Source organism: Nerophis ophidion, linkage group LG01, assembly GCF_033978795.1.
Source record: "Nerophis ophidion isolate RoL-2023_Sa linkage group LG01, RoL_Noph_v1.0, whole genome shotgun sequence".
NCBI classification, from domain to species: Eukaryota; Metazoa; Chordata; class Actinopteri; order Syngnathiformes; family Syngnathidae; genus Nerophis; species Nerophis ophidion.
Window position 1 is genome coordinate 10,760,742 of NC_084611.1, and position 26,292 is coordinate 10,787,033.

At 43.5% G+C, this 26,292-nt stretch overlaps 1 protein-coding gene across 1 annotated transcript in view; it reads right to left on the minus strand.

Moving 5' to 3' along the window:
- Positions 1–26,292, minus strand: part of adamts3 (ADAM metallopeptidase with thrombospondin type 1 motif, 3) — a 487,969-nt gene that overhangs the window by 358,354 nt on the left and 103,323 nt on the right. The window contains exon 4 of the mRNA XM_061895958.1: positions 9,786–9,942. Coding sequence (XP_061751942.1) covers positions 9,786–9,942 — 157 coding nt within the window. The remainder of the gene's footprint in view (positions 1–9,785; positions 9,943–26,292) is intronic.

The following is a 26,292-nucleotide window of genomic DNA, read 5'->3' on the forward strand; positions in this document are numbered from 1 at the left end:
TCTTTGGAAGTGGGAGGAAGCCGGAGTACCCGGAGGGAACCCACGCATTCACGGGGAGAACATGCAAACACCACACAGAAAGATCCCGAGCCTGGATTTGAACCCAGGACTGCAGGAACTTCTTATTGTGAGGCAGACGCACTAACCCCTCTTCCACCGTGAAGCCATTGTGATTATATTTTTTGTTATTATTCTGAGTATTATTTGGAGTAGAATTATTATCATTGCTATTATTCTGAACATTAATATCAATATTATTAGTATTATTATGGAGGCGGTTTTAGCTCGGTTGGTAGAGCGGCCGTGCCAGCAACTTGAGGGTTGCAGGTTCGATTCCCGCTTCCGCCATCCTAGTCACTGCTGTTGTGTCCTTGGGCAAGACACTTTACCCACCTGCTCCCAGTGCCACCCACACTGGTTCAAATGTAACTTAGATATTGGGTTTCACTATGTAAAGCGCTTTGAGTCACTAGAGAAAAGCGCTATATAAATATAATTCAATCCACTTATTTGAAAAAATAAAAAGAGTCAAACCTGCTCAAAGCAATGTCCTTCCTGAGTGATCCATGGAACCCGCACGACGACGGCAAGAGTCCGTCACATTGTGATTATATTTTTTGTTATTATTCTGAGTATTATTTGGAGTACAATTATTATCATTGCTATTATTCTAAACATTAATATCAATATTATTAGTATTATTATTTATATGTGTTGGCTTCACGGTGGAAGAGGGGTTAGTGTGTCTGCCTCACAATACGTAGGTCCTGCAGTCCTGGGTTCAAATCCAGGCTCGGGATCTTTCTGTGTGGAGTTTGCATGTTCTCCCCGTGACTGCGTGGGTTCCCTCCGGGTACTCCGGCTTCCTCCCACTTCCAAAAACATGCACCTGGGGATAGGTTGCTTGGCAACACTAAATGGTCCCTAGTGTGTGAATGTTGTCTGTGTTGGCCCTGCGAAGACATGGCGACTTGTCCAGGGTGTACCCCGCCTTCCGCCCGATTGTAGCTGAGATAGGCGCCAGCGCCCCCCGCGACCCCAAAAGGGAACAAGCGGTAGAAAATGCATGGATGGATAGTTACACTACAACATGTCCGAAAAGAAGTAGGAAGAAACAGAAAAGTTGCTTTTTTTTTTTTTTTACCTTGAAAATCAAAATGACGGCTGAAAATGTGTACAATGGAGGCAAGTGAAAAGCGGCTCATTAAAAGCCGGAAAAATACGTCGATTTTTTAAAAAAAGGTCCTTCGTGACCTTTGTGGTCTCATTGTGTGCTTCTGAGGTCGAGACCCTGAGCGTTTAACAGCCCTCTCAGTCGCTTCTATGCATCAAAAAGAAACAGAAAGTGGGTCATAACCAAACTATATTGGATAACAATCCTGTGGAAGTGTTGACGCAGGCGAGCCGTGCGAAGACACAAACTTTGCGGGGCAATTATTAACACCGAACCCCCCCCACCACCACCTAATCCTCGGTCCGCCCGCCAGCTTTCTTTGGCACGTCGCATCACTCAGAAGTTATTTAATGGGGAAACACAAAATGCGCGCTGGTGGTGTTTTTGCTTCGCGGAAAAACGGACGCGAACGAAGCTGAAACAAAACAAGCAAGGGGGAGAAGCGAGTGTATTTGCTCGCCAGGCTACTCTGGTACGGTTCCCACAGCCTAGGTGACCCTCATGGGGGACAGCGAGTGCATCGGGAAACCCGTTCACTGTTTTATTAAGCATTATTAACACATTCAACAGCACTTCATAACACTTTTTCAAGAAGTGGTGACTTCCACTTGCTGCTTTTCAGTCTCCTCTGTGATAAAATCCCAGGCTCGGACAAGAACGTTTGATCACATGACGCCTGTACTGGCTCACCTGCACTGTGCACTTAAGATGTGACTTTAAGGTTTTACTACTTACGTATAAAATACTACACGGTCTAGCTCCATCCTATCTTGCCGATTGTATTGTACCATATGTCCCGGCAAGAAATCTGCCTTCAAAGGACTCCGGCTTATTAGTGATTCCTAGAGCCCAAAAAAAGTCTGCGGGCTATAGAGCGTTTTCCGTTCGGGCTCCAGTACTCTGGAATGCCCTCCCGGTAACAGTTCGAGATGCTACCTCAGTAGAAGCATTTAAGTCTCACCTTAAAACTCATCTGTATACTCTAGCCTTTAAATAGACCTCCTTTTTAGACCAGTTGATCTGCCGCTTCTTTTCTTTCTCCTGTGTCCCCCCCTCCCTTGTGGAGGGGGTCCGGTCCGATGACCATGGATGAAGTACTGGCTGTCCAGAGTCGAGACCCAGGATGGACCGCTCGCCTGTATCGGTTGGGGACATCTCAACGCTGCTGATCCGCTTGAGATGGTTTCCTGTGGACGGGACTCTCGCTGCTGTCTTGGATCCGCTTGAACTGAACTCTCGCGGCTGTGTTGGAGCCACTATGGATTGAACGTTCACAGTATCATGTTAGACCCGCTCGACATCCATTGCTTTCGGTCCCCTAGAGGGGGGGGGGGGTTGCCCACATCTGAGGTCCTCTCCAAGGTTTCTCATAGTCAGCATTGTCACTGGCGTCCCACTGGATGTGAATTCTCCCTGCCCACTGGGTGTGAGTTTTCCTTGCCCTTTTGTGGGTTCTTCCGAGGATGTTGTAGTCGTAATGATTTGTGCAGTCCTTTGAGACATTTGTGATTTGGGGCTATATAAATAAACATTGATTGATTGATTGATTGATTGATTGATAAAATGGCAACCAAGGTGATCAAAAAGGTCAACCAAAGAACGAGATTCCTCTACAGAATCTCCTCTCTGGTCAACAAAAGCACCTTGAGGATTCTAGCGGGAACTCTCATTCAACCCTTCTTCGATTACGCTTGCACCTCCTGGTACCCCAGCACCTCCAAAACCCTCAAATCTAGACTCCAAACATCCCAGAATAAGCTAATCCGGTTACTTTTAGACCTCCACCCCAGATCACACCTCAATCCAACCCACTTCTCCAAAGTGGGCTGGCTCAGGGTGGAGGACAGAGTAAAACAACTTGCACTGAGCCTAGTCTATAAAATCCGCTACACCTTTCTTGATACCGAAGTACATGTCAAAATACTTCCTTAACGTAAATGACCGCCATAACCACAACACCAGGGGGAGCTCCACAAACCACGTTAAACCCAGATTTCGATCTAACAAAGGTCTTAACTCATTCTCTTTCTATGCCACATCAATGTGGAATGCACTCCCAACAGGTATAAAAGTAAGTGCATCTCTATATTCCTTCAAAACCTCCAGGCAACTTTACTAATACCCTCCTCCATTCACATCCCATCTCCCCGGTTTATAAACAACTCAAATGTACTTCTAATGTATATACTTGTTCTTATGCTATGTGAACTCACTATGTTCTCTGCTGGCTGTACATATCCTACTAAATAAGACCTACACTGTTTCAATGTCCACATTTCTCTGTTGATGCAATTGTTGATGACTGAAGTTCTGATATCAACCAAAGCTCCTCATCCCACCCCCCGGATTGTAAATAATGTAAATAATGTAAATAATTCAATGTACATACTATGATGATTAACCTGTGTGATGACTGTATTATGTTGATAGTATATATTTGTACCATGAATTGATTAACGTGGACCCCGACTTAAACAAGTTGAAAAACTTATTGGGGTGTTACCATTTAGTGGTCAATTGTACGGAATATGTACTGAACTGTGCAATCTACTAATAAAAGTATCAATCAATCAATCAATCCGGTAACAGATAAACGACGGAAAGATGTCGGATTTTAAAAAGAACGATTATTTCAAACAGTTTGATTGATTGAGAAGTTTATTGACATCTTAAAGAAATTGAATCCATGTAATGCTTTAAGTTGGGAAATTGTCTTAGATCAGGGGTCGGGAACCTTTTTGGCTGAGAGAGCCATGAAAGCCAAATATTTCAAAATGTATTTCAGTGAGAGCCATATCATGTTTTTTAACCCTGAATACAACTAAATGTCAATCAATCATTGTTTACTTATATAGCCCTAAATCACTAGTGTCTCAAAGGGCTGCACAAACCACCACGACATCCTCGGTAGGCCCACATAAGGGCAAGGAAAACTCACACCCAGTGGGACGTCGGTGACAATGATGACTATGAGAACCTTGGAGAGGAGGAAAGCAATGGATGTCGAGCGGGTCTAACATGATACTGTGAAAGTTCAATCCACAATGGATCCAACACAGTCGCGAGAGTCCAGTCCAAAGCGGATCCAACACAGCAGCGAGAGTCCCGTTCACAGCGGAGCCAGCAGGAAACCATCCCAAGCGGAGGCGGATCAGCAGCGCAGAGATGTCCCCAGCCGATACACAGTAAGACCAACATTTTTAGAGTATAATAAGTATTTAATTCTTTTTAATAACATTGTTATTCTGAAGCTAACCAATAATAAATAAAATGTCATGTCTGTTGATCATGTTTTTGTTTGGCCATGTACTGTTTGTCCTCTGGACTCTTTAAGTTCCTGTTTTTTTCCCACTCCCTTGTCTGGTTTCCTTGGTTACTCATTTTGTCCACCTGTCTCTGGTGGACAAAATGCCCGCTCACCTGCTTCCCGAGCACTAATCAGAGGCAGTATTTAAGCTCGTCTTTGCCAGTCAGTCGCCCTGGCGTCAATGTGATCTTTTCTTGCTCCGTGCTGACTTGTTTCATGCCTTGCCAAGTAAGTTTTGTTTGATTCATGTTCATGGTCTGTTTATGCGTTAGCTTTCTTCCTTAGCCCAAGTTGTGCCTCCGCTGTGAGCGATTTTTGTTTGTATCTTTTTTTAGTGTAAATTAAATCATGTTTTTACCTAAATGCCATGTCCCGAGTAGTCCGTCTGCCTTCCTGGGGGAACGACCCCCCCATCGTGACATAAAATACTTCTTACCATTAATGCAACTTCTTGAACAGATGCGGTAGGAAAACGGATGGATGGATTTAAATGCATGAGAATGTTTTATATTTTGCACGTTATTTTTAGCACTATGATTACCAGCGAAATTATTCGTAATTATGGTGTTAAGCAATGTCAGCTAAGATTTATGTGAGAGCCAGATAAATCAAAGATCAAAGATCAAAAGAACCACATCTGGCTCTAGAGCCATATGTTCCCTACCCCTGGACTAGATGTAAATATAAACAAAATACAATGATTTGTAAATCATTTTCAACCCATATTCAGTTGAATATGCTACAAAGACAACATATTTGATGATCAAACCGATAAACTTTTTTTTTTTTTTGCAAATAATCATTAACTTTACAATCTGATGCCAGCAACACGTGACAAAGAAGTTGGGAAAGGTGACAATAAATACTGATAAAGTTGAGAGGAATGCTCATCAAACACTTATTTGGAACATCCCACAGGTGTGCAAACTAATTGGGAACAGGTGGGTGCCATGATTGGGTATAAAAACAGCTTCCCAAAAAATGCTCAGTCTTTCACAAGAAAGGATGGGGCGAGGTACACCCCTTTGTCCACAACTGTGTGAGCAAATAGTCAAACAGTTTAAGAACAACGTTTCTCAAAGTGCAATTGCAAGAAATTTAGGGATTTCGACATCTACGCTCCATAATATCATCAAAAGGTTCAGAGAATCTGGAAAAATCACTCCACGTAAGCGGCATGGCTGTGACCTTCGATCCCTCAGACAGCACTGTATCAAAAACCGACATCAATCTCTAAAGGATATCACCACAAGGGCTCATGAACACTTCAGAAAACCACTGTCACTAAATACAGTTGGTTGCTACATCTGTCAGTGCAAGTTAAAGCTCTACTATGCAAAGCGAAAGCCATTTATCAACAACATCCAGAAACGCCGCCGGCTTCTCTGCGCCCGAGATCATCTAAGATGGACTGATGCAAAGTGGTAAAGTGTTCTGTGGTCTGAAGAGTCTACATTTCAAATTTTTGGGGGAAATATTCGATATCGTGTCATCCGGACCAAAGGGGAAGCGAACCATCCAGACTGTTATCGACGCAAAATTCAAAAGCCAGCATTTGTGATGGTATGGGGGTGCATTAGTGCCCAAGGCATGGGTAACTTACACATCTGTGAAGGCACCATTAATTCTGAAAGGTACATGCAGATTTTGGAACAACATATGCTGCCATCTTTTTCATGGACGCCCCTGCTTATTTCAACAAGACAATGCCAAACCACAATCAGCACGTGTTACAACAGCGTGGCTGCATAAAAAAAAAAAGTGCGGGTACTTTCCTGGCCCGCCTGCAGTCCAGACCTGTCTCCCGTCGAAAATGTGTGGACTGTTGAAGGACTGAAACTCTACATAAAACAAGAATGGGAAAGAATTCCACTTTTCAAGCTTCAACATCTAGTTTCCTCAGTTCCCAAACTTTTATTGAGTTGTTAAAAGAAAAGGTGATGTAACACAGTGGTGAACATGCCCTTTCCCAACTACTTTGGCACGTGTTGCAGCCATTAAATTATAAGTTAATTATTATTTGCAAAAAAACTATTTTTTTATGAATTTAAACATCAAATATGTTCTCTTTGTAATGCATTCAATTGAATATATGGGTTGTATTCCATTTATATTTACATCTAACACAATTTCCCAACTCATATGGAAACGGGGTTTGTATTAAAACCCAATATCTTAGTTATATTTAAACCAGTGTGGGTGGCACTGGGAGGAGGCTGGTAAAGTGTCTGGCCCAAGGATACAACAGCAGGGACTAGGATGGCAGAAGCGGGGATCGAACCCGGAACCCTCAAGTTGCTGGCACGGCCACTCTACCAACCGAGCTATACCAGTCATAGTCTTGTTGACATCAGGCAACAACTCGTGATCTGATTGGCTATCGCAACTGTCTATCACCCATATGCGCCCGCTCCCTAACAGTCCATCCATCCAATTTCTACCGGTTGTCCCTTTCGGGGTTGCGGGTGCTTCTGATCAATTTTCAACAAAATAATATACAACAATACTATAATAATACAATTCCCGTCCTAAAACCAAACCAGCAACATTCCGAATAGCCATCAACAGAGCAATTGAGAGCAAACACAAACATGACACAAAACAATCCAAAAGCAGCCAAATAAAAAGGAATGATATCAACAACAGTATCAATATTAATAAGAATTCCAACATAGCAGTGGATAGAAAAGATCAACACTTCCTGCTTCCTGTTAAGTCGCAACTGCTGATTGGATACTCACTTTGGAATGGCAAGTGAGTATCCAATCACAGTCTCGTTAACATCCGACTGCCTAGATAGGCTACTGTCACCCACTCGTGATCTGATTGGCTATCGCAAGTGTCCATCAACTGTATGTGTTGTCAAAATTCATCAGCTAACGGTCCCGGTGAGAATCCAATCACAGGACGCGGAAATGTCACGTTCAACGTAAGGCCAGCGAGAAGGTCTTACTGACGACAACTTGTCATCTGATTGGCTATCATAATTGTCTATCAACTGTATGTGCCTCAGGCAGATTTGGTACAGCATGGCAACATAAGCTAGCTGAATTCTGATTGGATAAAAACAACTCTAACCTAAAAAGAACACCACTGGAAGGAGTATAATATGACAGAGTGAGAGTATAATAATTTAAGTCCCATCTTAAAAGTAATTGTTATACTCTAGCCTTTAAATAGACCCCCTTTTTAGACCAGTTGATCTGCCGTTTCTTTTCTGCCTTGCCCCCCTCTCCCTCGTGGAGGGGGGGGCACAGGTTCGGTGGCCACGGATGATGCGCTGGCTGTCTAAAGTCGGGATCCGGGGTGGACCGCTCGCCTGTGCATTGGTTGGGATGGACTGGACTCTCACTATGATGTTGGATCCACTATGGACTGGATTCTCACTATTATGTTAGATCCACTACGGACTGAACACTCACTATTATTATGTTGGATCCACCATGGACTGGACTCTCACTATTAAGTTGGATCCAATATGAACTGGACTCTCACTATTATGTTAGATCCACTATGGACCGGACTCTCACTATTAAGTAAGATCCACTATGGACTGGACTGTCACTTTTAGATCCACTATGGCCTGGACTCTCACTATTATGTTTGATCAACTATAGACTGGACTCTCACAGTATTATGTTAGATCTACTAAACTATGGACTGGACTCTCACTGTGATGTTGGATCCACTATGGACTGGATTCCCACAATTATGTTAAATCCACTATGGACTGGATTCTCACAATTATGTTAGATCCACTATGGACTGGACTCTCACTATTAAGTTGGATCCACTATGAACTGGACTCTCACTATTATGTTAGATCCACTATGGATTGGACTTTCACTATTATTGTAGATCCACTATGGACTGGACTTTCACAATATTATGTTTGATCCACTATGGACTGGACTCTCACTATAATTTTAGAGCCACTATGGACTGGACTCTCACTATTATGTTAGATCCACTATGGACTGGACTCTCACTATTATGTTAGATCGACTATGGATTGGACTCTCACTATTATGTTAGATCCACTATGGACTGGACTCTCACCATTAAGTTGGATCCACTATGAACTGGACTCTCACTATTATGTTAGATCGACTATGGATTGGACTCTCACTATTATGTTAGATCCACTATGGACTGGACTCTCACTATTAAGTTGGATCCACTATGAACTGGACTCTCACTATTATGTTAGATCGACTATGGATTGGACTCTCACTATTATGTTAGATCCACTATGGACTGGACTCTCACTATTAAGTTGGATCCACTATGGACTGGACTCTCACTATTATGTTAGATCCACTATGGACTGGACTCACACTATTATGTTGGATCTACTATGGACTGGACTCTCACACTATTATGTTAGATCCACTATGGACTGGACTCTCACAATATTATGCTAGATCCACTCGACGTCCACTGCACCGGTTCCCCCCACATCTGCGGTCCTATCCAAGGTTTCTCATTGTCCCATTGGGTTGAGTTTTTCCTTGCCCTAATTTGGGATCTGAGCCGAGGACGTCGTCGTGGCTTGTGCAGCCCTTTGAGACACTAGTGATTTAGGGCTATGTAAATAAAAATTGATTGATTGATTGATTGATTGATAAGGTGAGACATATTTTCCATATTGTTTTGCAATATTATGCAAAAGCAACTTTCATTACCTTCTGGTACCTGCTGATCTGTATTTGGGATCTGCATAAGTCCTGAAAATTTGCGCACTTCCGCCTTTGTAGTCCGTAGTCGATAAGCTCCTTCTTTTTCTCGATCTTCTTGTAATGGGACATTCATCCTCCGCTGTTGCCATTTCTGACATAAAGTAGTGTAAAGTTCTTACTTATATCTGTCGGTAAACTCGCCATGAAAGCGCTAAAACAAACCGGTGTAGTGAGTTTACATTATCCACTCGAGGAACTTTAGTTATCAGAAAGTTCCAGTCGGACGGGTTTTCACGGGACACATTGTTGTTGTTGTGGCACTAGTGAGCCACGGATGAGGAGACGCTGCTCCGTTATTGATTGAAGTAAAGTCTGAATGTCATTAAAACAGCTAGCGCCATCTTTTGACACTTCTTCCACTCCCGTCCTTGCATTTTGGGAAAAATTGCTCCCAAGTACCAGAAATCTTGGGTACAATATGTGCCTGCTTCTGTGCATGGATCCTGACATACATATTTCATCCAAGAGGACACACTGTACAGTTCAGCAAAAGCTGAGAGCCATTTCTCAAAACGGCGCCACCTGGATGTACGAGCGGGTAAGGAGCATTGGAATCGGTACACACCTGTTGTCTGGTAGTCCACCGAGATGTCGGATGGGCTCTGCAGCACCGCCGACCGGCGGTACACCACGTGGACTCTGCCCCGGTCCTCCAGCTCCTGGGTGCCTCTCTCCAGAGGTTCGATGAAGTACTCGTCCGAGTCGGTGCGGATCATTCCGGCCTGCAACACCACAGAGTCGTAAGTCCTCTACTCCGCAAAACGTGCCCAAACATTAATGCGTTACAAAATTCCCAAAACAGTGAAGTTGGCTTTGCATAGTAGAGTTTTTAGATGTAGTTACTGACGGTGGTTTTCTGAAGTGTTCCTGAGCCCATGTGGTGATATCCTTTACACGCGGATGTCGCTTTTTGATGCAGTACCGCCTGAGTGATCTAAGGTCCGTAATATCGTGGCTTACGTGCAGTGATTTCTCCAGATTCTCTGACATTTTTGAAGATATTACAGACCTTAGATGGTGAAATCCCTAAATTCCTTGCAATAGCTGGGTGAGAAATGTTGTTCTTAAACAATTAGCTCACGCATTTTGTTCACAAAGTGGTGACCCTTGTTTCATGGAAGCTGCTTTGATACCCAACCACGGCACCTGCCTGTTCCCAAATAGCCCGTTCACCAATAAGTGTGTGATGAGCACTCCTCAACTTTCTCAGTCTTTTTTGCCACTTGTGCCAGCTTTTTTGAAACATGCTGCAGGCATCACATTCCCAATGAGCTAATATTTGCAAAATTAATAACAAAGTTTATGAGTTCAATGGTTAAGTATTTTAACAAGGGAAATTGTAGCTCGGTTACAAAGGATGAAAAGGGTAAGGATGGAAAGCAGGTATAAAATAGACTAAAAATGTACCATAGTAGCAATATAAAATACAACATATATGTCATATTTACATAATATATGAACAGTATATGATATATACTGATATATCATATTATATTATATATAACAATTAAAACAGAAAGTAGATCCAGCAGAAAATAGACATTATAAACAAAGGGAGGTAGCTAATAAAGATGTCCGATAATATCGGATTGCTGATATTATCGGCCGATAAATGCTTTAAAATGTGATATCGGAAATTATCGGTATCGGTTTGAGAAAGTAAAATTTAGGACGTTTTAAAACATCGCTGCCTTTGCATGCCGGTCCAATCACATAATATCTACGGCTTTTCACAAACACAAGTGAATGCAATGCACACTTGGTCAACAGCCATACAGGTCACACTGAGGGTGGCCGTATAAACAACTTGACCACTGCTAGAAATATGCGCCACACTGTGAATCCACACCAAACAAGAATGACGAACACATTTCGGGAGAACATCCGCACCATAACACGACAGAACAAATACCCAGAACCCATTGCAGCACTTACTCTTCCGAGATGCTACGATATACAACCCCGCCCCACCTCAACCTGCTAATGCTCTCTCAGGGAGAGCATGTCCCAAATTCCAAACTGCTGTTTTGACGCATGTTAAAAGTAATAATAAATATGGCAGTGCCATGTTGGCATTTTTTTCCATAACTTAAGTTGATTTATTTTGGAAAACCGTGTTACATTGTTTAATTTATCTAGAGGGGCTTCACAACAAAATTAGGCGTACTAACGTGTTAATTCCACGAATGTGTATATCGGTATCGGTTGATATTGGAATCGGTAATTTAAAGTTGGAGAATATTGGAATATCTGCTAAAAAGCCATTATCGGACAACTCTTAGTACCGTATTTTTCGGACCATAAGTCACAGTTTTTTTCATATGCGATGTAATGAACCAGAACCGAAAACTCAAAATTGTGCTCTAGCGCCCCCTAGGAAAAAACAGACAAAACTGCTTGTAACTCCGGTTAGGAATGTCGTAGAGACATTAAACAAAAACTTCTAGGTAGGTCTGACTTAGACCTAGATTTCATACACTGACCTTCTTCAGCGAAAACCAACAAGATGTTGGCAAAATTCCCTTTCAAAACAAAAGTTACCCTAAAAAATGCCTCTTAGAGCTGTAATTCGACCCCCATAAAATGCTTAAAAACTCACCAAACTGGACACACACATCAGGACTGGCAAAAATTGCGATCTAATAAATAGAAAATAAAAATAAATAAAAAATAAATAAAAAACTCTAAATTGCGCTCTAGCGCCCCCTAGGAATAAAACACAGACAAAACTGCTTCTAGGAAAAAAACATACAAAACTGCCTGTAACTTCCGGTAGGAATGTCGTAGAGACATTAAACAAAAACTACTATGTAGGTCTCACTTAGACCTAGATTTCATACACTGATCTTTTTGAGCAAAAACCAACAAGAAGTTGGCAAAAAAAAACCCTTTCAAAACAAAAGTTACCCTAAAAAATGCCTCTTAGAGCTGTAATTCAGCCCCCATAAAATGCTTAAAAACTCACCAAACTGGACACACACATCAGGACTGGCAAAAATTGCGATCTAATAAATAGAAAATAAAAATAAAAAAAAATAAATAAAAAACTCTAAATTGCGCTCTAGCGCCCCCTAGGAATAAAACACAGACAAAACTGCTCCTAGGAAAAAAACACTGACAAAACTGCCAGTAACTTCCAGTAGGAATGTCGTAGCGACATAAAACAAAAACCTTTATGTAGGTCTGACTTAGACCTAGATTTCATACACTGACCTTCTTCACCAAAAACCAACAAGAAGTTGGCAAAATTCCCTTTCAAAACAAAAGTTACCCTAAAAAATGCCTCTTAGAGCTGTAATTCGACCCCCATAAAATGCTTAAAATTCACCAAACTGGACACACACATCAGGACTGGCAAAAATTGCGTTCTAATAAAAAACTAACAAAAAAAAACTCTCAATTGCGCTCTAGCGCCCCCGAGGAATAAAACACAGACAAAACTGCTCCTAGGAAAAAAACACAGGCAAAACTGCCTGTAACTTCCAGTAGGAAGGTTGTAGCGACATAAAACAAAAACCTTTATGTAGGTCTGACTTAGACCTAGATTTCATACACTGACCTTCTTCAGCAAAAATCAACAAGAAGTTGGCAAAATTCCCTTTCAAAACAAAAGTTACCCTAAAAAATGCCTCTTAGAGCTGTAATTCGACCCCCATAAAATGCTTAAAATTCACCAAACTGGACACACACATCAGGACTGGCAAAAATTGCGTTCTAATAAAAAACAAACAAAAAAAACTCTCAATTGCGCTCTAGCGCCCCCGAGGAATAAAACACAGACAAAACTGTTCCTAGGAAAAAAACACAGACAAAACTGCCTGTAACTTCCAGTAGGAAGGTTGTAGCGACATGAAACAAAAACCTTTATGTAGGTCTCACTTAGACCTACATTTCATACATTGACATCTTTTAGCAACAATCAACAGGAAGTTAGCAAATACCCCTTCAAAACAAAAGTTTTGTAAAAAACCATCACCTTTTTTCAAAACATTATCCCCTCTGAGCGCGTCTGTTGTGTCGGCTTCAAACTAGCACAGGAAAGAGATTGAACCCTTCTGATTAAAAGTTGATGAAAGAGTTTTTCTAACTGCTCCGGTTTTGATTTTACGAGCCTCGGAAGAACCGCTGCGCTGCTGCCGTCTCAAGATGGCCGCTTAAAAGCAGGAAGCACCACCATGACCACACATGTTGACTGGGTGAAAGAAGGAGGCACCCGTTTGACACCAGGATACAGAGAAGGTAGGTAACGTGCAGGTAAATATGTTTTGTCTGGGTGATGGCAGAAAAAACACCGTTTATGTGTGACAGAAAGAAGCACCAGTGGGACCCCAGGATGCAGGGAAGTCAATTAGTGAATTATATTTATATAGCGCTTTTCTCTAGTGACTCAAAGCGCTTTACATAGTGAAGCCCAATATCTAAGTTACATTTAAATCAGTGTGGGTGGCACTGGGAGCAGGTGGGTAAAGTGTCTTGCCCAAGGACACAACGGCAGTGACTAGGATGGCGGAAGCGGGAATCGAACCCGCAACCCTCAAGTTGCTGGCACGGCCACTCTACCAATCGAGCTATACCGGGAAGGTAGGTAACGTGCAGGTAAAGATATGTCGTCTGGGTGATGGCAGAAAAAACACCATGTATGGGTGACAGAACAAAGCACCAGTGTGACCCCAGGATGCAGGGAAGGTAGGTAATGTGCAGGTAAAGATATTAAGAATGGGTAAAGGCAAGACATTAGCAAAAGTCGGTCCCGCCCATCTCTGCTTTCAGCTTTATTTTAAATTGCCTTTCAAATGTCTATTCTTGGTGTTGGGTTTTATCAAATAAATTTCCCCCCAAAATGCGACTTATAGTCCAGTGCGAAGTAGATATGTTTTTTTTTCCTTCTTTATTATGCATTTTCTTGGCCCTGCGATGAGGTGGCGACTTGTCCAGGGTGTACCCCGCCTTCTGCCCGATTGTAGCTGAGATAGGCGCCAGCGCCCCCCGCGACCCCAAAAGGGAATAAGCGGTAGAAAATGGATGGATGGATGGATTATGAATTTTCGGCCGGTGCGACGTATACTCCGGAGCGACTTATAATCCGAAAAATACGGTAGCTCACATTGAGATCAAAGGCAGGTAGGGTGGTACCATACCACCCTACCTGCCTTTGATCTCAATTTGACTAGTTTCATTGGATTTCTAACATTCCACACTGAAAAATTACACAAGTATGTATGATTCGTGCTGATATCATATCGTATCATTACCAGTATCAGCCAATATCCAAGCCTCCAATTTTGGGTTTAGTCTTGGCACCCCAGTAAAAGCTGCGTAAATTAGAAAATTCGACTGATTTCTTGCAAGGACATGAAACAACCAGACGGTGCATCGGCCGATAAAATGCAGTATTTTAGGCGGTATAGCTCGGTTGGTAGAGTGGCCGTGCCGGCAACTTGAGGGTTGCAGGTTCGATTCCCGCTTCCGCCATCCTAGTCACTGCCGTTGTGTCCTTGGGCAAGACACTTTACCCTCCTGCTCCCAGTGCCACCCACACTGGTTTGAATGTAACTTAGATATTGGGTTTCACTATGTAAAGCGCTTTGAGTCACGAGAGAAAAAGCGCTATATAAATATAATTCACTTCGCTTCACTTCTGCACACACATGAGTGAATGCAAGCATACTTGGTCAACAGCCATACAGGTCACACTGAGGGTGGCCGTATAAACAACTTTAACACTGTTACAAATATGCTCCACACAAACAAGAATGACGAACACATTTCGGAAGAACATCCGCACTGTAACACAACAGAAAAAATACCCAGAAACCCTTGCATCACTAACTCTTCCGGGACGCTGCCACCAAATTATTATTATTATTATTATTATTTGAAACTCGATTTTGCATGTCATATAAAGTTATATAAGCCTTGCTTGGGGCGGCGGTATAGCTCGGTTGGTAGAGTGGCCGTGCCAGCAACTTGGGGGTTGCAGGTTCAATTCCCGCTTCCGCCATCCTAGTCACTGCCGTTGTGTCCTTGGGCAAGACACGTTACCCACCTGCTCCCAGTGCCACCCACACTGGTTTGAATGTAACTTAGATATTGGGTATCACTATGTAAAGCGCTTTGAGTCACTAGAGAAAAGCGCTATATAAATATAATTCACTTCACAATTCACACTAGGATATATTATTTTTGTCAACAAAATGCCTTTGAGAGTACAAAGTGGGGTATTAAAAAAAGGAAGTTGTGCATTTGGCAAACCCAAACCCCCGAGATGAGACTAATAGAAAATCTGCTTTTTCCTTGGCTTTCCTATCCAGATCCCACCTAATCTATTCCGCGGGTCGTTGGTACGAACCTCCAAGCTGTCGCTAATAAAGACGCGACCATCTGCCAGCACAAGCGCTTCTTCCAGCTTCCATATGCCGCCGAATGGCTGAATGTGTAAAACAGGTGCACTTTGACTCGATTATTATATGATATCAGAAGCCACCTGTGCCGTGGCATTATTGGAACGTCCTATTAGCGGGAGTTTCGGCAGCAGGACTCGCTTTCCGCAACATATTCATGGAAAGCTGGTCTTTAATAAACACGGCACTTTGAATCCCTTGTGTTGGCGTGGATAGCTCAGGGAAATTCATCATTTTTGAGGAAGGAGGCGCTCAAACGCACGCTTCCCCCCCTAGCTTGATGAGCCCGCCTACTTCTTAGAAGTAAACACTGAAATAAACACTCAGTCCGTCAGAGACGGATGTCGACGCGTCGGGTTGAATCCGTAGCTAGCATTCTGTGATGTGATGATGTGATGATGCCTCCGGGTGTTGTTGATAAATGGCTTTCGCTTTGCATAGTGGAGCTTTAACGTGGACTTACGGATGTAGCGACAAACTGTAGTTACTGTTACTGGGGCGGCATAGCTCGGTTGGTAGAGCGGCCGTGCCAGCAACTTGAGGGTTGCAGGTTCGATTCCCGCTTGTGCCATCCTAGTTACTGCCGTTGTGTCCTTGGGCAAGACCCTTTACCCACCTGCTCCCAGTGCCACCCACACTGGTTTAAATGTAACTTAGATATTGGGTGTCACTATGTAAATCGCTTTGAGTCACTTGAGAAAAGCGCTATATAAATATAATTCACTTCACTTCACTGACAGTGGATTTCTGAGGTGATCCTGAGCCCATGTGGTGATATCCTTTACACACTGATGTCGCTTTTCGATGCAGTACTGCCTGAGGCAGGGGTCGGGATCCTTCTTGGCTGAGAGAGCCATGAAAGCCAAAATTTTTGAAAATGTATTTTCTCGAGAGCCATATGATATTTTTTTTTAACACTGAATACAACTAAATGTGTGCATTTTTAAGTAAAACCAACATGTTTAGAGTATAATAAGTCTCTGATTCTTTTTAAAAACGTTGTTAATCTGAAGCTGACCGATAATAGATATAATCCTTCTTACCATTAATGCGACTTCTTGAACTGGTGCGGTAGGAAACGGATGGACGGATTAAAATGCATGAGAATGTTTTATATTTTGAACGTTATTTTTAAGACTTGTTATTACCAGCAGAATTATTCATTACTTATCGTGTTAAGCAATGTCAGCTAAGATTTATCTGAGAGCCAGACGCAGTCATCAAAAGAGCCACATCAGGATCTAGAACCATAGGTTCCCTACCCCTGGCCTGAGGGATCGAAGGTCTTGGGCACTGCCACTTACGAACAGTGATTTCTCCGGATTCTCTGAAGCTGTTGATTATATAACTGACCGCAGATGGTGAAATCGCTAAATTCTGTCATGGCCACGGCCGCGTCACGCTGTGGGCGATCAGCAATCAGCGCACCTGGTCCAGATGAGAAGGAGCTGTATAAAGGACCAGTGGACCCAAGGATCCAGGCAGGAACTTAGTTTACCCTTTGCGTCCCGGGACGTAAGCCAAAGCCTTATGCTCTCTCTTTCTCTGCATTTTCCCTACGTGTCTGACATCGTTTGTTCTCCCGTAGTTCCTTCCCAAGTCTTACCCGTTGTTTCCCCTGCGGTTTTGGATTGCCTTCCTCGATCCTCGACCCTCGCTTGACTCGAACCTCGTCTCTTCTCTCCTGCCCTGGATCATCTGCCTCGTTCCTTCACCCTCGACAACAGTTGGCAATACACACTTCAGCTAACCTTACACATAGCCTTACACACACACTCTTGGGGGATTTAACACACACTCCATTTCCTTAGTTCATTTGGTATTGTTTAGTGTTATTTATATATATTTTGTTATATATGTTTTTATTCAGTCATTGGTGGAGCATAATATATATATATATATATATACTTTATTTTTATTTTTATTTTTTTATTTTTATTTTTTTATTATTATTTTTTTTGTTATTATTATTTTTTATTATTATTTTTTTTTACAATTGTTTTTAACATGGCTGTGCAGCACTTTGGAAACGTTATTGTTGTTTAAATGTGCTATATAAATAAAGTGGATTGGATTGGATTGGATATTGATTGGCGGCACTAAATTTGCCCTAATGTGTGAATGTCTGTCTATCTGTGTTGGCCCTGCGATGAGGTGGAGACTTGTCCAGGGTGTACCCCGCCTTCCGCCCGATTGTAGCTAGGATAGGCACCAGCGCCCCCCGCCACCCCAAAGGGCATAAGCGGTAGAAAAATGGATGGATGGATGTATATATATTTAATAAATAATCTTTGAAAACACTGCCCCCTGGTGTCTGTGTCGTCATCTCCCTCTGTTGAACCATAACAAATACCTTGCAATCTTCGACAATTTGCTCACACATTTGTTCACAAAGTGTTGACCCTCGCCCATCCGAGCATGCTTGCATTCTGTGATGTGACGACTTGGCTTTCTACAAATCTAAATCACGACAAAAAAATTCTTATATTCGGAGTCGAGAGACAGAATGTCAACGAGCAGGTGGCGCCAAACGACTTGGAGTCTGAGCTTTTTTTCCTGTCACTCACACAGGAGCTGCTTCTACCTCTTCTACCTGTAACTCGCAAATGGGTTAAGCGGCTATTTAGCACCACCCTAGTGGCTGCCTGGAGGCTTTTTAAAAATGGGAAAAAAAGATGGGGCGAAAATACATATTTGTTGTTTTAAAAACGTTCCTCTAGGACATGGGTGTCAAACTCCGGCCCGCGGGCCACATTTGGCCCTTGAGGCAATATCAAATTAACATTAGGTACCGCTGTAACACTGCATTCACAGCTAATACCCAGAACCCCTTGCAGCACTAACTCTTCCAGGGACGCTACAATAGACACCCCCGCTACCACCAAACCCCGCCCGGCCGCCCCCCAACCCACGAATTTGGAGGTGTCAAGGTTGGCAAGAATTTTCATACTTGCTAACCCTCCCAAATTTTCGGGGGGACTCACGAATTTTAGTGCCCCTCCCGAAAATCCCTCGGGGCAACCAATCTCCTGAATCTCTCCCGATTTCCAATATTAGGGGCGTGCCTTAAAGGTACCGCCCTTAGCGTCCTCTACAGCCTGTCATCACGTCAGTTTTTCCTCCATACAAACAGCGCGGCGGGCCGGTCACATAATATATGCGGCTTCTGCACACACATGAGTGAATGCAAGGCATACTTGGTCAACAGCCATACAGGTCACACTGAGGGTGGCCGTATAAACAACTTTAACACTGTTACAAATATGCTCCACACAAACAAGAATGACAAACACATTTCGGCAGAACATCCGCACTGTAACACAAGAGAAGAAATACCCAGAAACCCTTGCATCACTAACTCTTCCGGGACGCTGCCACCAAATTATTATTATTATTATTATTATTTGAAACTCGATTATGCATGTCATATAAAGTTATATAAACCTTGCTTGGGGCGGCGGTATAGCTCGGTTGGTCGAGTGGCCGTGCCAGTAACTTGGGGGTTGCAGGTTCGATTCCCGCTTCCGCCATCCTAGTCACTGCCGTTGTGTCCTTGGGCAAGACACTTTACCCACCTGCTCCCAGTGCCACCCACACTGGTTTGAATGTAACTTAAGATATTGGGTTTCACTATGTAAAGCGCTTTGAGTCACTAGAGAAAAGCGCTATATAAATATAATTCACTTCGCTTCACTTATGCACACACACGAGTGAATGCAAGGCATACTTGGTCAACAGCCATACAGGTCACACTGAGGGTGGCCGTATAAACAACTTTAACACTGTTACAAATATGCTCCGCACAAACAAGAATGACAAACACATTTCGGAAGAACATCCGCACTGTAACACAACAGAAAAAATACCCAGAAGCTCTTGCATCACTAACTCTTCCGGGACGCTGCCACCAAATTATTATTATTATTATTATTATTATTATTTGAAACTCGATTTTGCATGTCATATAAAGTTATATAAGCCTTGCTTGGGGCGGCGGTATAGCTCGGTTGGTAGAGTGGCCGTGCCAGTAACTTGGGGGTTGCAGGTTCGATTCCCGCTTCCGCCATCCTAGTCACTACCGTTGTGTCCTTGGGCAAGACACTTTACCCACCTGCTTCCAGTGCCACCCACACTGGTTTGAATGTAACTTAGATATTGGGTTTCACTATGTAAAGCGCTTTGAGTCACTAGAGAAAAAGCACTATATAAATATAATTCACTTCACTTCTGCACACACATGAGTGAATGCAAGGCATACTTGGTCAACAGCCATACAGGTCACACTGAGGGTGGCCGTATAAACAACTTTAACACTGTTGCAAATATGCTCCACACAAACAAGAATGACAAACACATTTCGGAAGAACATCCGCACTGTAACACAAGAGAAGAAATACCCAGAAACCCTTGCATCACTAACTCTTCCGGGACGCTGCCACCAAATCATTATTATTATTATTATTATTTGAAACTCGATTTTGCATGTCATATAAAGTTATATAAGCCTTGCTTGGGGCGGCGGTATAGCTCGGTTGGTAGAGTGGCCGTGCCAGCAACTTGGGGGTTGCAGGTTCGATTCCCGCTTCCGCCATCCTAGCCACTGCCATTGTGTCCTTGGGCAAGACACTTTACCCACCTGCTCCCAGTGCCACCCACACTGGCTTGAATGTAACTTAAGATATTGGGTTTCACTATGTAAAGCGCTTTGAGTCACTAGAGAAAAAGCGCTATATAAATATATTTCACTTCACTTCTGCACACACATGAGTGAATGCAAGGCATACTTGGTCAACAGCCTTACAGGTCACACTGAGGGTGGCCGTATAAACAACTTTAACACTGTTACAAATATGCTCCGCACAAACAAGAATGACAAACACATTTCGGCAGAACATCCGCACTGTAACACAAGAGAAGAAATACCCAGAAACCCTTGCATCACTAACTCTTATTATTATTATTATTATTTGAAACTCGATTTTGCATGTCATATAAAGTTATATAAGCCGTGCTTGTTCAATATTCAATGCAAAACTTGTTTGGGTTATTATTAAAAGGATCATTTGTTCAACCTTGGCCCGCGACTTTGTTTAGTTTTAAATTTTGGCCCACTCTGTTTCGGAGTTTGACACCCCTGCTCTAGGAGAACAAACATAACCCAAACCCTCCTAATTGTTAGAAAGCCCACCGTTCGATATGTTTGTGTTTATGCTTCACTGATGACAGTATTCGCCCGGCGCCATTTTGTCCTATTAATTCTGGCGGCCCTTAAACTCACCGTAGTTGGTTTACGTGTACAACTTTCTCTGTTAGTCGATATGAGACCAGGCATTAAAAAAGATCACTTCATCCGGCGGGCGGGGAACTCTGGAAGTTGGCGGCAGGCTGGGTGAACATAATGGATCATTAAGCGGCTGAAGACGCTGATATTTCCCCTGGGGGCGGAGGGCGGGTTTTGACTGCCTGCAGAGCCGGTGGCATACAAATGCAGTTAATGCACCGCGCTCAAAGTCTTTTTCATCGACCGGGGAGGCGCTTCGGCGTCTCACTCCACCCGTGTGACACATTTGCAACCCCCCCGTCTCTGGAGGAGCGTAAGCTGAACACAGCTCTTAGAAGATATGCATCTCTGGAACGAGAAGACTGTTCCTTTTGCTCAGCTGTGACTTTCAGTTATGTCCAACACTCTGCAGTATTCTCATCAATAAATGAGCGTTCTAGTCTCAAACTGTGGTACGAGGGGTTCCATATAGTAAGGGCGGCTCTTTAGCGCTGCCTTAGTGGCTCCCTGGAGCTTTTTCAAAAATGTATGATAATGGAAAAAGTTTTAATATGGTTTCTGTGGGAGGACAAACATGACACAAACCTTCCTAATTGTTCAAAATCCCACTTTTCCCCCCAACTTAAACAAATTGAAAAACTTATTTAGTGGTAAATTGTACGGAATATGTACTATACTGTGTAATCTACTAATAAAAGCTTCAATCAATCAATCAATCATCCATCCATCCATCCATCTTCTCCCGCTTATCCGAGGTCGGGTCGCGGGGGCGGCAGCCTAAGCAGGGAAGCCCAGACTTCTCTCTCCCCAACCACTTCGTTCAGCTCCTCCCGAGGGGTTCCAGAGGCGTTCCCAGGCCAGCAGGGAGACATAGTCTTCCCAACGTGTCCTGGGTCTTCCCCTTGGCCATCATGACCAGATGCCCGAACCACATCATCTGGCTCCTCTCCATGCGGAGGAGCAGAGGCTTCAGTTTGAGTTCCTCCCGGATGACAGAGCTTCTCACCCAATCTCTAAGGAAGAGCCCAACGACCCGGCGGAGGAAACTCATTTCAGGCAGCTTGTACCCGAAATCGTATCCTTTCAGTCATAACCCAAAGCCCATGACCATAGGTGAGGATGGGAACGTAAATCGACCGGTAAATTGAGAGCTTTGCCTTCCGGCTCAGCTCCTTCTTCACCACAACGGATCGATACAGCGTCCGCATTACTGAAGAAGCCGCACCGATCCGCCTGTCGACCTCACCATCCACTCTTCTCTCACTCGTGAACAAGACTCCGAGGTACTTGAACTCCTCCACTTGGGGCAAGAGCTCCTCCCCAACCAATCAATCAGTCCTACTAATTTCAGCGGTCCTTGAACTCACCGTAGTTCGTTTACACGTACAACTTTCCCCTGGCGTTGCCAAAGAAAGACATGTTTTATGCCAAACCTTCCTTGTCTCATTTTGTCCGCCAAATGTTTTATGCTGTGCATGAATGCACAAAGGTAATCTTTGTTGATGTTATTGATTTGTTGGAGTGCCATTCAGGCATATTTGGTCACTGCAGGACTGCAAGCTCAAAATGCCTCGTTTGTAGGTAGATTTGAACTCATTTAATTTTCTTGGGGATAGGTTGATTGGCAACACTAAATCGTCCCTAGTTTGTGAATGTGAATGTTTTCTATCTATCAGTGTGATGAGCTAGCGACTTGTCCAGGGTCTACCCCGCCTTCCACTCGAATGCAGCTGAGATAGGGTCCAGCACCCCCTGCGACCACAAAAGGGACAAGCGGTCGAAAATGGGTGGATGGATATCCTCAATCAATCAATCAATCAATCAATCAATCAATGTTTACTTATATAGCCCTAAATCACGAGTGTCTCAAAGGGCTGCACAAGTCACAACGACATCCTCGGCTCAGATCACACATCAGGGCAAGGAAAAACTCAACCCAATGGGACAATGAGAAACCTTGGAGGGGACCGCTGATGTGGGGATTATTTTGATACGTTCAAGAGTCTTACGGCCTGAGGGAAGAAGCTGTTGCAGAACCTGGAGGTTCTGCTACGGAGGCTGCAGAACCTCTTTCTAAGAGTCCAGCAGTGAAAACAGTCCTTGGTGGGGGTTAGAGGAGTCTCTGCAGATTTTCTGAGCCCTGGTCAGGCAGCGGCTTTTTGCAATCTCCTAGATAGGAAGAAAAGGAGTCCTGATGATATTTTCCGCCGTCCTCACCACTCTCTGCAGAGACTTCCAGTCCGAGGCACTGCAGGCTCCAGTCCAGACAGAGATGCAGTTGGTCAGTAGGCTCTCTATAGTGCCTCTGTAGACTGTGGTGAGAACGGGGGGAGGGAGGGACCTGTGCTCTTTTCATCCGACGCAAAAAAGTGCATGAGTTCTTTTTACAAGAGCTCAGGTGTGCAGGGACCAGGTCATATTGTCAGTTATCTGCATCCCCTGGAACTTGGTGCTGCTTACTATCTCCACTGCTCTACCGCTGACGAAGACTGGAGCGTGGCTGGACTGGTGCTTCCTGAAGTCGACGATAATCTCCTTGGTCTCGTCGACGTTCAGGGTCAGGTTGTTGGTTCTGCACCAGTCCACCGGATGTGTCACCTCCTCCCCGGAGTCCATGATACTGTAGACATTGCGGGAGTTCTTGCTGGGCCGACGGAGGAAATTACAAATTTGTGCGGATTGTGCTTTTACACACAGTCCTCCCGAACACTCTGACGTTCCTATAAAGCGGGGACATCGCCAAGTTGTCTTTGCCGCCTTATTTCGTGTTCAAAAACGAAAAACGGAGCTCAGAACATTCCACAGAAGAATCTGCATTAAAAACAACAAGGATGATTTAACTAACGCCACAAGTGTATTGTGTTTTTACACACACAGTCATCCCGAACACTCTCACGTTCCTACAAAGCGGGGACATCGCCGCATAGACTTCGCCGCCTTATTTTGTGTTCAAGAACGAAAAACAGAGCTCAGAACATTCCATGAAAGGTGCTGCGTTAAAAACAACAAGGATGTTTTAACTAATACCGCAAGTGGGGATTGTGTTTTCACACAAAGTCATCCAGAACACTCTGACGTTCCTACAAAGCGGGGACATCGCCGAGTCGACTTTCCCTTCTTATTCCGTGTTCAAAAACGAAAAACGGAGCTCACAACATTCCATGAAAGGAGCTGCGTTTAAAAACAACAAGGATGTTTTAACTAATACCACAAGTGTGGATTGTTTTTTTACACACAGTCATCCCGAACATTCTGACGTTACTACAAAGCGGGGAAATCGCCGAATCAACTTTGCTGCCTTATTTTGTGTTCAAAAAACGAAAAACGGACCTCAGAACATTCCACAGAAGAATCCTCATAAAATACAAAAAGGATGTTTTAACTAATGCCACAAGTGTGGATGGTGTTTTACACACACAGTCATCCCGAACACTCTGACGTTCCTAAAAAGCGGGGACATCGCCGAGTCGTCTTTTCCGCCTTATTTCGTGTTCAAAAAGGAAAAACGGAGCTCAGAACATTCCAGAGAATAATCCGCATTAAAAACAACAAGGATGTCTAAACTAATGCCACAAGTGTGTATTGTGTTTTACACACACAGTCATCCCGAACACTCTCACGTTCCTACAAAGCGGGGACATCGCCGCGTAGACTTCGCCGCCTTATTTTGTGTTCAAAAACGAAAAACAGAGCTCAGAACATTCCATGAAAGGTGCTGCGTTAAAAACAACAAGGATGTTTTAACTAATACCGCAAGTGGGGATTGTGTTTTCACACAAAGTCATCCAGAACACTCTGACGTTCCTACAAAGCGGGGACATCGCCGAGTCGACTTTCCCTTCTTATTCCGTGTTCAAAAACGAAAAACGGAGCTCACAACATTCCATGAAAGGAGCTGCATTAAAAACAACAAGGATGATTTAACTAATATCACAAGTGTGGATTGTGTTTTTACACACAGTCATCCCGAACATTCTGACGTTACTACGAAGCGGGGAAATCGCAGAATCAACTTTGCTGCCTTATTTTGTGTTCAAAAAACGAAAAACGGACCTCAGAACATTCCAGAGAAGAATCCGCATTAAAAACAAGAAGGATGTCTTAACTAATGCCACAAGTGTGGATTGTGTTTTCACACACAGTCATCCCGAACATTCTGACGTTACTACAAAGCGGGGACATCGCCGAGTCGACTTTGCCGCCTTGTTTCGTGTTCAAAAACGAAAAACGGACCTCAGAACATTCCATGAGAGGTGCTGCGTTAAAAACAACAAGGATGTTTTAACTAATAGCACAAGTGGGGATTGTGTTTTCACACACAGTCATCCCGAACATTCTGACATTCTTACAAAGCGGGGACATCGCCGAGTCAACTTTGTCGCCTTTTTTCGTGTTCAAAAACGAAAAACGGAACTCAGAACATTCCAGAGAAGAATCCGCATTAAAAACAAGAAGGATGTCTTAACTAATGCCACAAGTGTGGATGGTGTTTTACACACAGTCATCCCGAACACTCTGACGTTCCTACAAAGCGGGGACATCGCCGAGTCGACTTTCCCTTCTTATTCCGTGTTCAAAAATGAAAAACGGAGCTCAGAACATTCCATGAAAGGTGCTACGTTAAAAACAACAAGGATGTTTTAACTAATGCCACAAGTGTGGATGGTGTTTTACACACAGAGTAATCCCGAACACTCTGACGTTCCTACAAAGAGGGGACATCGCCGAGTCGACTTTGTCGCCTTTTTTCGTGTTCAAAAACGAAAGACGGAGCTCAGAACATTCCACAGAAGAATCTGCATTAAAAACAAGAAGGATGTTTTAACTAATGCCACAAGTGTGGATTGTGTTTTTACACACAGTCATCCCGAACACGATGACGTTACTACAAAGCGGGGACATCGCCGAGTCGACTTTCCCTTCTTATTCCGTGTTCGAAAACGAAAGACGGAGCTCAGAACATTCCATGAAAGGTGCTGCGTTAAAAACAACAAGGATGTTTTAACCAATGCCACAAGTGTGGATTGTGTTTTACACACACAGTCATCCCGAACACTCTGACGTTCCTACAAAGCGGGGACATCGCCGCGTCGACTTTCCCTTCTTATTCGTGTTCGAAAACGAAAAACGGAGCTCAGAACATTCCATGAAAGGTGCTGCGTTAAAAACAACAAGGATGTTTTAACCAATGCCACAAGTGTGGATTGTGTTTTACACACACAGTCATCCCGAACACTCTGACGTTCCTACAAAGCGGGGACATCGCCGCGTCGACTTCGCCGCCTTATTTCGTGTTCAAAAAGGAAAAACGAGTTTGAGAACATTCCAGAGAAGAATCCGCATTAAAAACAACAAGGATGTTTTAACTAATACCACAAGTGGGGATTGTG